The 17,224-nt window shown below is 39.8% G+C and overlaps 1 protein-coding gene across 11 annotated transcripts in view; it reads right to left on the bottom strand.

The window, feature by feature from the left end:
* The window catches only part of LOC144683541 (high mobility group protein HMG-I/HMG-Y-like), a 114,409-nt gene extending 97,396 nt beyond the window's left edge, over positions 1-17,013 (bottom strand). For 4 of the 11 annotated variants that reach the window (XR_013577287.1, XM_078546644.1, XM_078546646.1 and 1 more), the window contains exons 1-3: positions 16,637-16,919; positions 16,217-16,328; positions 12,929-13,012 (exon numbers count right to left, since the gene is read on the bottom strand). Coding sequence is in view for 10 of the 11 variants with exons in the window: in XM_078546644.1 (XP_078402770.1) it covers positions 12,929-13,012; positions 16,217-16,318 (186 nt within the window). In the remaining variant the exon portion in view is untranslated. The other 7 variants (XM_078546645.1, XM_078546648.1, XM_078546641.1 and 4 more) reach the window with 3 other exon arrangements.
* Positions 17,014-17,224: the final 211 nt, after the last annotated feature.

The raw sequence follows: 17,224 nt of genomic DNA, 5'->3' as shown, positions 1-17,224 counted from the left end.
AGTCCCTGTGTATTGACCTTTGTGTTTTTGGGAAAAGCCTGTATTTTCTTTTCTTTTTATTCGTTCACGGGATGTGGGTGTCGCTGGCTAGGCTAGCATTTATTGCCCATCCCTAATTTCTCTTGTTCAGAGGGCATTTAAGAGTCAACCACGTTGCTGTGGGTCTGGAGTCACATGTAGGCCAGGCCAGGTAAGGACAGCAGATTTTCTTCCCTAAAGGACATTAGTGAACCAGATGGGTTTTTATGACAATTGGCAATGGCTTTGTGGTCATCAGACTTTTAACTCCAGATTTTTGTTGGATTCAAATTTCACCATCTGCCGTGGTGGGATTCAAACCCGGGTCCCTGGAGGATTACCCTGGATCTCTGGAATACTAGTCCAATGACAATTCCACTACATTCTTTTGGGAATGTCCTTTTAATTTCAAAGTGAAATTGGGAGTATTCTGAAAGGAGTGTCATTGGACCTCCTAGCAAGCATTTTAATTCCAAGAAGTGTCCATGTGACACTATGGGGATGAAAGCTAAAAAGCAAAATGTAAACAGAAAGCTAATTGGGAGATTGAATTACAGCTGGTCTCAAAACACGCAGTTCAGAACTATCCTGGTGAGGAACAACTCCAAGAATAGAGGAGGGACTGTGTTACCGTGTGCGTTATACAGCTAGAAATGACAGAGACAGTGAGAGCAAGGATTGTGGATTGGATAAGACCTCAACCGCTGCTGTTTCAGTTTTGCCAGAGGCAACCAGAATGTTTGAAGGCTGCGGACAAGGGAGTCTTTCAGGGAGACTCGAGGGTTAAATCTACTAAGTGGGAAGTTAGGGATCCTATGTACCAGAGGCCAAGTTGGAAAGACTGTGTAATTGGCCGGGCAGGCAGGACTTCCTCCCCCAGGGTCCTTGATCCCAGGAAAGGCCCACCACTGCCTGGTTGGCACTTAATGCAGTGGACCTGGCTAAGAAGGGGTGATGTGGGCTCTTGCCAGCTGTCCAGCCGGTGGGCAAGAACCCCGTCGCCACATTAAATTCTGCCCATTCTGTGGTCTGTTATGTTTCTATGTTATAAATAGAATCAGTTAATTTAGTGATGTTTGCAGATATTACACACAGCCAAAACATTGCAGATAGTCATAGACAAAACAACAGTAACTGCTTGTTCAACATTCATTCCATAGATCCACTCTGGTGTATTTTACAGTTAAATGGAAAGATCTCAACAAAGTGGTTTCATACATTTCCACAAGCTAGCTTGAGATGTGGAAACGAAATCCGATTCCTACACTGTATATATCATATTGACCGTCACAGATTATAAGCTCATACAGACTGAAATTAGACTATCATGCCCATGGGCTTGCAATTAGGTTGAAAGATCAATTAAAGTAAAAACATACCTTAAAAAAATTCATTTCAACTATAGAAAAAAAATCTTGCAATTCCTACATAAAAAACTAAGACATGGAATGTTTTTTATTGACAATTTCTTACAGAAGTCACAATTAATTGTTATATTTTTCTTTAAATAATAAAGTTTTATAGCATTAGTACCAGTTTTGTTCTTGTTTATTAAACATTGCAATGTAGTAATCAGGAATGATGGACACAGAAAAGGCTTCTGAACCAATACAGGAAATATTAATTGCACAAAACATTGAGAGAAATGGTAAAAATCATATAATGTACTGTTACAGCAGTGAATGCTGTTAAAAAGCTGGTTCATTAAACTGATGTGTCTACAAACTCCACTATCCAAGATGGATTATAATGCACTCATATTATCAGGTATGTGAGTAGCAATGAATTAATTGCAAACAAATGGAAGCTGTTTAAGACATTGCATCATTTCCTGGGAAACATTCAATGACTCACTGTCCAGCTGTGAGTGTGTGCAATGTTTTAAATGTATTTAACTGCACAATAAAAACACATCCACCTACTGCTATACTATTGATTAGCATTCCGCTACAAGACTGACAGAAATTGCTCTGTTAGAAAAGAACCTTCAACAACCATGGTCAGTTTACGAGGATCCACTTCCTGTTAATTTAAAGTTAAATAGGAATCTCTGAGTTCTTTCTGAGTCACAGAAGACAAGACTTCCTTCCACTAGTTACAGCCCTAGGCACTAAGGTCAAATGCTGTATGGCACAGCCCTAAAATGTTAACTTAAATTCTACAGCATTATTAACCTCCATCCCCCACCTTTAGATCTCCCAGCTTATCATTGCTTCCTTGCAATGAACAGCTTCACATTTTGTATTATAGGCATGAGTCCAATGTGAAATGGATGGACAGTGCCCACAATTACTTCAGTTGGAAAGTTTCAAAGTGGGTTAAGCAGGTGTCATGGAAGAAATCTGATTCTGAAAAAGCAACAGAAATAGTTCATTCCATGAAGCCTCCATACTTCCTGATACTGCCTGCACTCTGCTACTAAATCTTGCTTCATTTTAATTAAAGTCTTTTAGCTGCAAAGTTTTAAATTGGTTGATCAAAACAAATGCGCTCACTCTGCACAATTAGTGAAACCAAGAAATCGCCAAGAATTAGGACTGTTGTTGAATAGATACAACTAAAAACTCTGAAGGTTAAGGCTACATTAATGCAGTCTTTTTTGAATATACATAAGATAGCACTGTTAAAAATTCTGGGCCTATCCTAGATAATGTCCATGGGTTTACAATCATCAGTCTCTCCTACAAACACATGCCTCTACATGCACTTTGCCCATCTCCTAAAAGGCAGACTAACAATTACTTCTTTCTAATATTTCTTTCACAGCACAGCTGGCAATGAGACAAGACTTCCATTCCAGCAGTTAGAGCTGGATGCAAATACAGTTATAAAAACAAAAAGAACCATGTAATAACCCACTGCACCACCTAATCTCAAATTTAACATTCTTCTATTGTTTGTGCACAGGCAAAGGTACTGAGAATGAATTACACTTGATATTTAGCAATCCCTTCTCTTACCACCCATTCCATACTGAATAAATACTATCATAAGAACTAGGAGCAGGAGCAGGCAATTCAGCCCCTCGAGCCTGCCCCGCCATTCAATACGATCATGGCTGATCTCATTTCGGCCTCAACTCCAATTTCCCGCCCTCTCCCCATAACCTTTCAACCCACTACTAATTAAAAATCTATCTCCTCCCAAAAATTTATTCAGCATCCCAGCACCCACTGCACTCTGAGGTAGTGAATTCCACAGATTCACGACCCTTTGAGAAAAGCAATTCCTCCTCATCTCTGATTTAAATCTACCACCCTTTAGTCTAAAACTATGGCCTCTCATTCTAGAATGCCCCACAAGGGGAAACATCCGCTCTACGTCTACCTTGTCTATCCCCTTTAGCATCTTATATACCTCAATTAGATCTCCTCTCATCCTTCTAAACTCTAGCGAGTATAGGCCTAAACTGCTCAATCTCTCCTCATAGGACAAGCCCCGCATCTCTGGAATCAATCTAGTAAACCTTCTCTGAACCGCCTCCAATACAGCTACATCCTTCCTCAAGTAAGGGAACCAAAACTGTGCACAGTACTCCAGGTGCAGTCTCACCAATGCCTTGTACGATTGCAACAACACTTCCCTATTTTTATACTCTATTCCTTTAGCAATAAATGCCAAAATTCCATTTGCCTTCCTTATTACCTGCTGTACCTGCATACTAGTTTTCAGCGATTCATGTACGAGGACACCCAGATCCCTCTGCACTGAAGCACTCTGAAGTTTCTCTCCATTTAAATAATAAGTTGCCTTTTTATTCTTCCGACCAAAATGGATAGCCTCACACTTATCCACGTTAAATTCCATCTGCCAAACTCCATCTGCCAAATTTTGGCCCATTCACCTAACCTGTCCATATCCATTTGTAAATTTCTTATTTCTTCATTGCAACTTACTTTCCCACCTATTTTGGTGTCATCTGCAAATTTAGCTACAGTACCTTCTATCCCTAAATCCAAATCATTAATATAGATTGTAAATAGTTGTGGCCCAAGGACCGAACCCTGTGGCACCCCACTAATTACAGCTTGCCATTCAGAAAAAGACCCATTTATCCTGACTCTCTGCTTTTTGTTGGTTGGCCAATCCTCTATCCAAGCTAATATATTACCCTAACTCCATGTGATCTTATTTGCATATTAATCTTTTGTGCGGCACCTTATCAAAGGCCTTCTGGAAGTCCAGATATACTACATCTACAGGATCCCCATTATCCACTTTGCTTATCACATCTTCAAAGAACTCTAGCAAATCAGTCAAATACGATTTACCCTTCATAAAAGCATGCTGAGTCTGATGGATTGCATTTTGACTTTCCAAATGCCTCATTACTACTTCCTTAATAATGGATTCTTTAATAATATCCTTCATTGTTTCCCTCTTGCCTACACATGTACCAATGGGATTTCACCTTCATGTACATATTGCACAGGCACACATGTAATCGTTTAAAGTTCAAGTGTCTAGGGGGAGAATAATTTTGCTGCATTGTGGTTTTACAGCACAGCTAATTTTTTTTTAAATGGAGGTCCCTAGCCAATGTTTATCCATGAAAGAAATTATAAAACCAAAAGGCATGTAATAAATTTTAAAACTACATATACACTACAAGTCAAGAATATAGTAACAAGTCAGCAAGGGCAAAGTGCACATTATTTAAACCCAACCACAGTTTTACATTGCATTCAGGGAACTCCTGCAGTTAGAATGTAACCATTGAATGGAAATGGTGAACCTTCTGCCGCTTATCAATCTGCACTCTGCATAGCATTTGTGACAGCTGTGGTTTTAATTTTCTATCGTCTATTACTTATGTAAGATACAATTTGCATTTCCCAATTTGACTTTTTCTTATTTTGCCCCACAATTCCCCACACTACAATAAATGTAAAAGTTGAATATATTAGTTTAAATTATACCATCCATCTAATGCTGTCTTAAGCATGTGTATGCATGTGGTATAATGTGCCAGCACTTTTATACATTATCGTAGGCAAGACAGGACATGGATTCACACACAGAAGGCTAGTTCCAAATCTTTGCCACACTATCATGAAAGATACCAGGCTTCTTCACAGAAGATGGTAGAAAAAAAATCATAAAATATTGCCTCAAATTATATTTCAACTTGTTGAACTGAAATCTATTATTAATGGGGCATATTTTGTGACAAGAGTGATGGTGAAGCTAACAGCAGTCACTGTTATAATAGGGGTAAATCAGGTAATATCAGGCATCTTCACACCGGCAGTTAAACACACAAATCCTGAAGTTCCTGTCATAGATACCCCTATTCCTCCACAGAATGAGCTAGTCATTTGGTAGTACAGACCTTGAGTAATGCTGAAAAAAAAGATATTCTTTGTTGAAGCTTTTTGTCTTGCACTCATCAGGACAATTCTCAGGAAAATGTCAATGTCAGGGGAAGCAACCATTTATACTGCATGAGAAGAAAGTACTGATTGGTTGGCAAGTAGACTCAGTTTGGTAGAGGCGTTGCCATGGATGCATTAGTTGATGGTGATTGAAAGTTAACTGCCAAGTATTGTTTGAAATTTAAACCGGGCAGCTTGACTATGATTGGTCAAGACATTGCCCTGGGGAATGAACCAGTGAATGGCTGTCACTTACTTGTTTAGCTGAAACTGGTGCAATGTGTACAGGTTCTTTCTGTCTGCAAAGAACAGGGTCCTGTGTATTAATATACATAGCTTCCAGTACACAGAAATGCGCCAAACTGCAAGCCCGACCGACGATCTTAAATTGGTTGTCAGCGTAATTCTTGGCACACTGAGAATTGTGTAGCAAATGTTGTCCAAACGCGGAATCACTGTGTTTTGAGTTGTACCTTGCCTGTTGTGAACAGTGGAAGAGACAAGCTGTTTGATATGATCCCCCAGTCTTTGGGATGTACAGCCTACATACCTAGCATCACACTGGCAGTGAAATTCATATACCACATTACTCATTTGTGAGATAGGCAGAACGTCTTATGGCTTGAAGGCAGCATCCTGTTAGTTGTGAATACCACTCATGTTGCTGCTGCATAGCAGCAGTGTGAAACAGCCGGCTTCACCTTTATCTCAAATCTTTGAGTTGCCTTGCCCTTTCAGGGTAATTTCAGGGCCTCAAGTGACAGCCTTGGGCCCGTTCATGAGTTTGATCATGATCTGATCAGGATAGCCATTATCCCGCAGGATGCCTTTGATGCGTCCTATTTCAGCATCAAGCTTGCATGGTGAGAAAATGGCTCAGGTCCTATTTAAGAGGTTGCCAACAAGGCCAATCTTATAGCGTGTGAAACTGTAAGAATCCCAACATGTGTACTGACCAGTGAAGTAGGCTTGTGGTAGTCAATGGTAGTGAAACCCCTGTCAGATTTCTCAGCTGGTAAATCAAGGAAATGGAGTTCATTTGACTGCTCCATTTCAAAGGTGAATTTGAGAACAGGATGGAGCCCATTAAGACTTGTAAGGAAATTATTACATGCAGCTGTGGATTTAAATATAGCAAACGTAATGGTGGTAGGTCTAGATCGCCATGATATAATGCTGCAGTGCAAATATCAATGGTTTCCTTAAGTGGAACATTGGTAAATAGGCTAGCAATGTCAAATGAGCACACGGACAGAGTATTGCTATCGATACGCTCTGCTCGATATGGTCTTCACAAATGTGAAGGAATCGTTCACCATGTATCTGCAAAACTTGCTCAAAACTGGTTCTAACAATTCGCCCAACCATTTGACCAATTCATGCTCTCCAGAACTGGTCATAGATAAGATAGGGCATTAAGGGACATCACTTTTGTGTGTCTTGGGCAGCCCATTCTTACATGGAAGCAGCGCGCCATGAGGACGAACCATGCCATATATATCACGTGGCAGTTCATCACTCTTACACAAGACCCATAAGTGTTTTTATAGCTTACTTTCGAGTGAGATTTTTCAGCAATACAGAATGAACTGTTAAATTCCACACCAACAGACTTAACATTGAAACAAATGCAATTTGTCGTACTTGCCCAATAGGTATGAATAAAATAAATGGCTGTTAAAGTTAGGGCTTACACATTCCAGATTGAGTGAGTTCTTAAAGGGCATGACAAATGATAATTACTCATGAATAAGCTCTCTGGCCCTGAAAAAAAATATATTTTTTTTACAAATGTGGAGTCTCATTTCCTCAGGAGAAAATAAGTGCTGGATACGTCTCAATTATTTTTTTTACTTTTTCTGCCTCTTTTATCTTTGTAACACGATCTGTATTTCCCAATCTTTATTTCACTTTCTGTACTTCATTTAAATCTAATCCTGCTTTATACTTCCTTGTTTAGACAGCATGTCTCAGTGAAGATTCTTCAATCTGATCAATTCTGTTTCTTGCCCATTCACAGATACTACATATCCCCTGTAGAGGGTGCTGCTCGGAAATAGATGCCAGATCAGTACAAGTCTACACTCTAAAGCCCACAAAATCTTTGTGGGTAGCTGTCAGTGAAATGGATGGCAAGCGCTGTTCCTTCACCACGCACTGCAAAACCTGGGCAATCACATCCAGTTTTTACATTTAACTGAGATTTGAAACGAAAAATGCTGAAAATACACAGCAAATCCATTAGAATCCGAAAAGATAGAATAAAGATTTACATTTTGGTATAGTCCCTTCATTTGGCCACTACCTTGAAATCACTTGTTTATCAATTTTTCCCCACATACATTGATGCAAAGAACTAATTTTTTCCCAATTAGGAATGAGAGCTTTCATATATAAGTATCTGTAGCTGTAAACCCTTAAGATTAGTTAGAATAAAACAGAATATCAATGTGAGCACTTTGAAATATCCTTTAAAGCATTTTTTAAAAAATAGTTACAAAGATTCAATACAATGCTCAATTTCCTTTTCCTCCTCATTCCAGACAATAAAGCATTTTATAAATTAAAATAAAGCATTTTATAAATTAATAAAAATAAAACAGTTACAAACTATCTTAACGAGATCGCTGATTTTTACTTTATGTTACCGGCCATTTTCAGTAACAGGTAATGGATGTTAAAGAGAGGGGTGAAGGAGAAGCATTTTCTACAGCAGCTGGTTGGCTCTTGATTCTGATACAAAGTTCCAAATGCCTGAACTACTCTCCAGCAGGACAAAGAACCCTCTGCTTTCAACACTACAACAATAAACATCACTGTATTTTTGCAGTACAGTATCTTATTAAAATACCTAAAAAGTGTTATCTGAAATATTAAAGCACTGGCCAACTGTATTTGTTTTGCGAACAATTTGGTGATCAGTTTATGAAGCACAATTATTCTGATACAATTGGAAGAATGCAACCTCAAAAACTGTTACTCTGTATCAATGTCAGCTTTGGCTCAGTGGTGAGTCAGAAAGGTTGTGGGTTCAAGTCTCACTCCAGAGGCTAACACTTCAGGCAGTACTGAGGGAATGCAACATGGTCTGGGGTGCCATTTTTTATTTTTTGAATGAGACTTTAAACCTGCTCTTTCAGGTAACCGTGAAAGATCCCATGGCACTATTCAAAGAGCAAGGGAGTGTGCATCCCTGTGACCTAGCCAATATTTGTCATTCTACTAGCTTCACTTAAAAATAGGTTATCTGATCATTTTCTCATAGCTGTTTGCGGGACCTTGTTGTGCACAAATCGGCTGCCATGGTTCTCTACAATTCAAAGTATTTAATTGACTGTGGAGCATTTTCAGACATCTGGAGGCCAGTGCAAGTTCTTTATTTATGACTAACACTGTAAAAGTAACAATTAAGAATTAAGTCTGGAAACCGCTCTTACTGATATTAGTGAATAAACATGTTTTTATGATATTCTGGGGTTTATTTTAAACAACGAAATGCCCACTTTAAAATAGCAAAGGAATGTCAACCTAATCTGTTAAATGTTCGTCCACAAAAATCGACAACAGCTATCTTTATGCTTTACTTTTTCAGTATCAGAACATGATAACTGTGTTCATGAGCACATGGTTATTCATACAAACCCGGGGCAGGAGCCTTACCCCTGAGCCTGCTCCGCCATTCAATAAGATCATGGCTGATCTCACTGTAACCTCAACTCCACATTCCGGCCTACACCTTATAGGTTTTTGATAAGCAAGAGGGTGAAAAGTTATCTACCTCTGCCTTAAAGATATTCAAAGACTCTCTTCCTCAAAAAGCGGTGGAAGCAGAGTTTCAAAGACACACGACCCTCGGAAAAAATTTCTCCTCATTTCCCTCCTTGAGCATTACCATCTCAGAACTACAAATGCATATTACCACATGATCGCTCATCATGTCCAATACTAGAAGCAAGTCCAGCATGGAGCCTGTCAATGCAACACATCCACAACACCCATATGATTTAAGTACTAAAAGTTCTATTTATACACAACCTTTGGCTGTTCACAAAAGGCAGGGTAATGACCATACTCAATCAGCCCGCGCTTGCAAAACTCAGAACATAATGGCGCAGATCTTCAGAGGAGTAGATCACCAGTGTATTGCCACTCCACTTGAACTTTCCCCCGGCTCAGTGCTGCTCCACTTTTCTTGCCAGGTCTTCCAAGTCCAGCTTTCCCAGAAATGTGGAGTGCAGCATCTCTCGGAGAGCTCCGTCACAGTGGAGTAGAGTAGGGAGGAAGATAGGACACACCCCTCATTTTGTGACATTAGCTGCTTTTGGTAAATTCAAAAGATCCAGTTTGAACATTAGCGAATGGGTGAGTGGATGAATAAAAACAAAAAACTACTGCGGATGCTGGAAATTCAAAACAAAAACAGAATTACCTGGAAAAACTCAGCAGGTCTGGCAGCATCGGTGGAGAAGAAAAGAGTCGACGTTTCGGGTCCACATGACCCTTCAACAGAACTGTTGAAGGGTCATGTGGACCCGAAACGTCGACTCTTTTCTTCTCCACCGATGCTGCCAGACCTGCTGAGTTTTTCCAGGTAATTCTGTTTTTGAGTGGATGAATAGGTTGGTAGGGTGGGTAGGTAGTTGAGGTAAGTGGGTAGGTGTGTGAGGTAGGGTGGGTGAGGTGGCAGTCCGGTCTGGGGGTCAGGTGGGTTAGTTGGGGAGGGTGGCGTCAGTGAGAGTGATTGGGGTGTCAGTTCTGGAGTTAGACTAGGTTTTTTCTGTTTAACATTTTCTGGGTAACTATTCAGGTAAGTCCTACAGAGCTGTCCAAGGTCTCCAACTCCCTAAGTTAGGGTCAGACACATTCACGGAGGGTCCCAGGGAGCAGGAGAATTGCCCATCAGAAGTTGACACTTCCTGGACAATTCCCATGTATGTCAGCACATCAGGACTTCCACAGTGTCCCAACACACATCTCCCATCGTACGTCCGGTTTCCAACAATCCAGAGACCGGAAGATTTGGTCCAATCTAATGTTAGATATGATTCTGCGATTTGACAGCACTTGCTGAACAATCATGATTGTGCTAAAAATTACAATAGCAACCCAATTTAAGATTATCAGTCAGGCTTGCGATGTGGCTCACTTACACTTGCTAGAGGCTACATATATTCATATGCAGAGACCTCTCCTCTGCAGGCAAAAGGAATGTGTCAGGCTCTGCACCTTTTTTGAATTAAACAAAAGTGTGGGGGCTAATAGTTCCCTGGTGCATTTTCCATGGCAACACCCTGACCAGAGTCAACTTGCCAACCAATCAGCACCCTTTTCTCTTGCCATATAAATTGTTGCTCCCTTTGAAATTTGGCATTCTTGCATCTGTCCTGCTGAGTGAAAGATGAAAGCTTCGACAGCATGTCTCTTTTTTCAGCAATACTCAAGTTTTGTACAACCAAGCATCTATTTATACATAACAACTTGTTTCATTCGAGTTACTCTTGATATCAGGATTGTCACTAGGATTTCAGCAAAGGAAAATGCTGTACATGTGAAATTTTCATGATGTGCCCACTTGACCTACTTAGTAGTACGACAATGGGTTTTGTCTTTCCAAACCTGTATTTATTGTGAGCAATCGGCCTAAACAACGTTAAGGTGAACTTTGATTTTAGGCCGGTGGTGATAAATTAAAAGCATTACACAATAAAAAAAAGTCATGATATTAAAGCATCCTGGTGCATTACTAAAGCAGACTGACCACATACCATATTTTTTTCTCAAGGACATTGATCTATTAACTGAGTCTGCAGCTGGTGTGAAGTGAAAACAATTTCAACCCAGATTCTGAAGGAAATTTACTAAGTCATAAGGAAGAAACTCAAATGTCACACTGGAACAGCAGGGGCACAGTGAGATTGGTTTATATTGAGACTACACCTTCTGCACATCTATACATTAGATCTAGCTATTTCACACGATGATCTATATATACACTGCAGAAAAGCAGCAAAACCTTCCACCTATCATCACTAACGTCCATAAATGCTTGAACAAGACACAAAGTGATATTTTTTTACATAGTTGAGTAGCGTGACTTGTTGCATGAAACACACGCCTGCAATCTGGTACATTGAAGGTACAGACATCAAATAGCCTATCTGCAAGTCTCTGGAACTTCTAATCATAACCAACCTGTTGTTGTAACAAAATAAGGAATAAGCACTGGAATCAGCCAAACTGCCCTCAAGCCTGTCCTGCTGAACTTCTGCATCCACTCCACATTCCCACCTTATCCCCATATTCCTCAGTTACCTTAATGCCCAAAAATTTGATGGCTCAGTCTTGAATATACTCAATGACTGAGCATTCACAGCCCTCCAATAATTCACAATCTTCTGAACGAGGAAATCTCTCCTCATCTCAGTCCTAAATGGTTGATCCTTATCCTGAGACCATAACCACCAGTTCTAAACTCTATAGCCAGTGGAAACAGCATCTCAGCATCTGCTTTGTCAAGCCCCACCTTTTAAGAATTAGGAATATGTTTTAATGAGATCATCTCTCAATAGAAAATATAGGCTCATTTTACTGAATTTCCCCTCATCGAACTGCCCTCTCATCCCAGAAATCAATGCAGTGAACTCTTCTAAGGCAAGTATAACCTTCTGTAGGTAAGGAGACAAGTATGATCTCACAAAAGCCCTATATAATTTCAGCAAGAATTTCTTACTCTTACAATCTAACTTCTAGCAACAAAAGCTGACCTTCCATTTGCCTTCCTAGTTGTTGGCTGCACTTGCATGTTAACTTTCTGTGATTTGTGTTCAAAGACCCCCAAAACCCACTATATGCCAACTAGTCTCTCGTCATTTAAAAATATAATGCTTTTCCATTCTTCCTACCAAAAGGGGTAACTTCGCACATTCCCACACTATATTCCATCTGCCAACTTCTTTCCCAATCATTTAACCAGCCTAAAAATGGAAATACTCAGCAGATCTGGCAGCATCTCCAGTTCTGAAGAAGAGTTATATTCGACTAGAAATGTTAACTCTGTTTCTCTCTCCATAGATGCTGCCGGACTGAGTATTTCCAGCACTTTCTGTTTTTATTTCAGATTTCTAGCATCCACACTATTTTGCTTTTATTTAACCAGCCTATAATCCCTTTTCATTCTCTTTGCACCCTCCTCACATCTTACTCCTCCTGGCTTTGTAATATCATAAGTTTGGATACATTACGTTTGGTTTCTCCATCAAGTAATTGATACAGCTGAGGCCCAAACACTGATCAATTTGGTTCCCTAAGAGTTGCCATCCCAAAAATGACCCATTTACTCCCACTCTTCGTTTTGAAAATTTCTTGCCTGAAATGGGTTCCATTGCCAATGGGTTAATGATTTGATCATTCAATGGCCAAGAAAGGTAAACAAAATAAAGTGTTACACATACCTCTGATTTCCAATACAAACCATTTTAATGATACTTTGATAGGTTGTATAATATTAGAAAATTATATGGACTGCATGTACTTACTCTGCCAGATTTAGGAGAAACTTTATTTCTGCTTCCTTTTGGTCTTCCTCGTGGTCGTTTTGGGGTAGGAGCTCCAGTTGGTTCCTATTAAATGGAAGGAAAAAAACGTTAATGGCACAGCTATAGTAGACAAGCCACTAGCTCTATGTGCATGCCTATAATTTTTGATTATTGTACCATAATAATAAAGGGAGAAAGAAGGACAAGGTTTTATTAGATTCATCCACTGTTATGCTTTGTCACAGGATTGCCCTGTCATCAGCACACAGCAATCATTGCATTTTATTAGTTTATTATTTATATTCTTTCATAGAATAGTTGCTGGAGGAACATCAACCTATTGTCAGCTCTACCCACCAATATAAACACTGACAGCTTCAGCTAGTCACTACATTGATTAATTCTGATGCAAAAAAATGAGCCTCTTAAAATTTACATATGTGAATGATAAACAATCCCCACTATTTCTGCTGTTGCCCTATTAAACATTTCCATCAAACTGGAAGGCTTTCTGAATATATATGAGCAGAATCATAAACCTGATAAAATGTTAATAGAGCTGAAACACGGAAAATTAATTCTGATGCAAAAAAATGAGCCTCTTAAAATTTACATATTTGAATGATAAACAATCCCCACTATTTCTGCTGTTGCCCTATTAAACATTTCCATCAAACTGGAAGACTTTCTGAATATATATGAGCAGAAGCATAAACCTGATAAAATGTTAATAGTACTGAAACATGGAAAATTAATGGCATATTATAAAAGTGAAAAACATTTTACTGGATTTGAAAATGTGCATATAATTGGTGAAACTATGATCTCACCAGAGACCAATAATATGTCTAGTCTTTAAGAATCCGAAACCCCAGGTATTTACTGAAAGAATGAAGCCACAAGGTTCACGCTTTAAATCAAAAAAAATTTACGACACCAAGATCAAAGAACATGAATCCTAATACCTATGTTCTATTTTAAATGATCAGTTACGTTAAAAGATATTAAAAGTATAATGAACCCTTTTTTCCTAGTGTTCATCTCCCAGGCAGCTTGGTCACATGGCCATTTATTGGCAGCCAGTTGGTCTTTTTTTAAACTAAGTCCTACAGTAATCGAGTTCTTAACAAGGGACCATCACCCCAAGATAGCTTTCTCCCCCATAAAAGGACATGAGCCATCACAATATTCTAATATCAAGTACTTCTACAGATTGTATCCTCTAACAAACTCTCTCTATAAAAAAAAGAGAAAAACACACTAAAACGTACTGCTGCAAATAATAGTGTTTCTACACCGAAATAAACCCCCTCCAGAAACCAACATTTCAAAACTGATTATTCTAGAAAATTAGCCTGCCTGAAACCATCCCAATATACAAGCATTTCTATGAAAAGTAAAGGGTCAGTTTATAAAATTTACTGTAAAACAGCTTAAAACAAAATTTAAATAAAGCACACGGGCACAATATGTCGCAAAGGTTTTCACAATAGCTAATAAACAACCAAGCAACCAAATGAACATACTCTGGCAGCCAATATTCAAATTGAGCATCTTCTCAATAGGTTGATCCAAGAATTTGCAAAATCGAATAATCTGGGCCCTCACCATGAGGTGGCAATATTGTTTTAATTGTAACGTAATTTAATTTAATGTACCCCCATTTTGAAACAGTCAACACACCATAGATGCAGAGAGGATTGAGATAACTGCACACATCTATTCATAAAAGCCATGATTCACACCCATTAATAGAAGATTTATAAAAGACCCACTTTCCTGTTAAAATTAGAAAGGATATAATTGCAATAGAGAGGGTACAGAGGACATTTACGAGGATGTTGCTAGAACTAGAAAATTGCAGCAATGAGGAAAGATTGGATAGACGGGGGTTGTTCTCCTTGGAACACAGCCAGCTGAGAGGAGATTTGACTGAGATGCACAAAATTGTAAGGGGCCTGGATAGAGTTGAATGGAAGGGCCTATTAACCTTAGCAGAGAGGTCAGTGACTTGGGGGCATAGGTTTGAAGTGATTGAAAGAAGGATTAGAGGGGAGATGAGGATTTTCTTTTCACCCAGAAGGTGGTAGGAGTATGGAACTCACTGCTTGAAAGGGTGATAAATAAGGCAGAAAACTTCATCTCGCTTAAAGGTGTCTGGATATGCACCTGAAGTGCTGTAACCTGCAGGACTACGGAGCCAATGCTGGAAAGTGGGATTAGGCTGGGTGGCTCAGTTTTTCAGCCGGAGCAGAGACAATGGGCCAAGTGCCTCCTTCTGTGCTGTAAACTTTGGATGATTCTGTTTTTTAGTTCATGAGATCTAAATTTTAAGATTTGGTTTTAATCAATTAATTAGGGGGGGTGGGGAATGAGAAGTCAATGGAAGAAGATATCAAGGCCCTCTTGCAATGCCTCCTACCATAAGAGTCATACGGACTCGAAACGTTAACTCTGCCTTTCCTCTCCACAGATGCTGTCAGGCCTGCTGAGCTTTTCCAGCAGTTTCTGTTTTTGTTTCAGATTTCCAGCATCCGCAGTGTTTTGCTTGCGCCTGTGACCATAATGTTTGGGTTGCACCCATTAGCAACACGCTGACGTCACCGGGGGAGGCCAAACGTCGCCCCGCATTGGACACGCTTTCCACGCGACTGACAGCCGGGTCGAACCAATCACAGCCCGGCGATCTCCGCCAGCCGGCCAATGGGGGCAGGGAAGGGGCCAGGACTACCGGTTCACAATGGTTTAAAGGTCTCATGTTGCGCTGGTGCTGAAAGCAACAGTGTAACAAAGACAAAAATCGAAGGAAAGGCTCGAACACAGGGTGCTTGAAACAACCCGCGGCAACACGGTCTGAACATCCCCTAAAAATACCTCGAAGGTCGCGCAAATAAAAACAAGGAGAGAAACCTTACACCGGCTTATTTGCAGCCAGATGGTGCCCCGCATATTCGGAGCGATTGTAAAATTGATCAATTATTCAAAGGCGGTCTCATGCATTTTGTATGTAACACCAAAATAAACTGCGGCCAACAACAGGCGTATCGGACGACTGCACATGCAAAATAAGAGAGAAAAAAAAAATTGCAATAAAATCCAAAAACGTGTTCCTGGGTCGGTAAGAGATTTAAAAAAAAAATGCAGTTAAAAATGCAAAATGATGGTGGTTAACAGTAAATTGCTGTGTTTTACGCGTGTGCATACTTGTCTGGCTAAATGGGAAGAAAGTATGCAATGTCCAGATTTCAGTTAAAAAGTATGAGAAAATGTAAATTATACATGTCATACTTGGGGTTGCTTCCTGGGTCTGCCGCGTCCTCTCTTTGGTGTGACATCCTTCTCCTGTTTTACTGCTAAAGGCTGGCTGGGCTTTGCACCTGTGTCACTCATCGTTATTTTTCTGCAAAAAAAAAAGATAGAAATAAAGACTAACCCATTCAAAAAAAAAAGACAGGTGAAGATTAAACAGCCTCACTGCAGCAAATATAAAAGCTGAAACTTCCCACAGTCAAATCAGCATGCAATCGATGCACTACAAGCTTTGCACTATTATACTTAAATGGCAAAACACTCACAAGAATGCAACGTCAGTGTGGAATAGAAAACACTTTTTGCTCCTAGATCAAAATGAAACTAAAAGCTGGTGCAAATGCAGAGTCTACATATACAAACACACACACTAGGCCTGTTCCTGTACTCGATTCCTACCCTGAATGATGATCACACTGGCTCTAATAACGGCGGCTGGAAGGAAACGGAGAATGAAAAAAAACACACACACTTGGCTCAGATCCAAAGGCGGGCGATACGATAGACAGTAATGGTATATTTTATAAAAAATATATATATTTTTTAAAAATCCTAAACAATATCAAAGCAGCTGCCACAGCCTGGACCGAGTTACATAGCAGCAAAGCAAGTTCTGATTGGATCCCATCCAGCAGGTTATTATACAGAATCCTCCTAAGGGGATGATCTACCCACTCAAATATGCACGCTTACTATTAATATTTTCAACAGGGAATCTTTTTTAAGCAAATTGTCACTATTTAAAATATGTTGCAATGCTTCTGTTACGCATGTCGATGTTCATAGGTTTATATTTTGCAGCATCACATGCTCTGGGACTGGACTCGGATTGTCACCTCCCACCAACCGGCGAGCCTTTGATCGGAGCAAGCAGCACACCATCGCCCGCTCGCTGTGCTTGCTGCCTTCCTCAGATCGGACAAGGAGCAAAACGTTAGCCTGAATTTTAAGGAGCAGTTGGTCCACACGCTTTCTCCTTTAAGGCAT

This window comes from Cetorhinus maximus, chromosome 8 (assembly GCF_964194155.1).
Source record: "Cetorhinus maximus chromosome 8, sCetMax3.hap1.1, whole genome shotgun sequence".
Taxonomy (NCBI): domain Eukaryota; kingdom Metazoa; phylum Chordata; class Chondrichthyes; order Lamniformes; family Cetorhinidae; genus Cetorhinus; species Cetorhinus maximus.
Note: the sequence above shows the minus strand (reverse complement) of the source record. Positions and strands in the feature narration are given on the sequence as shown.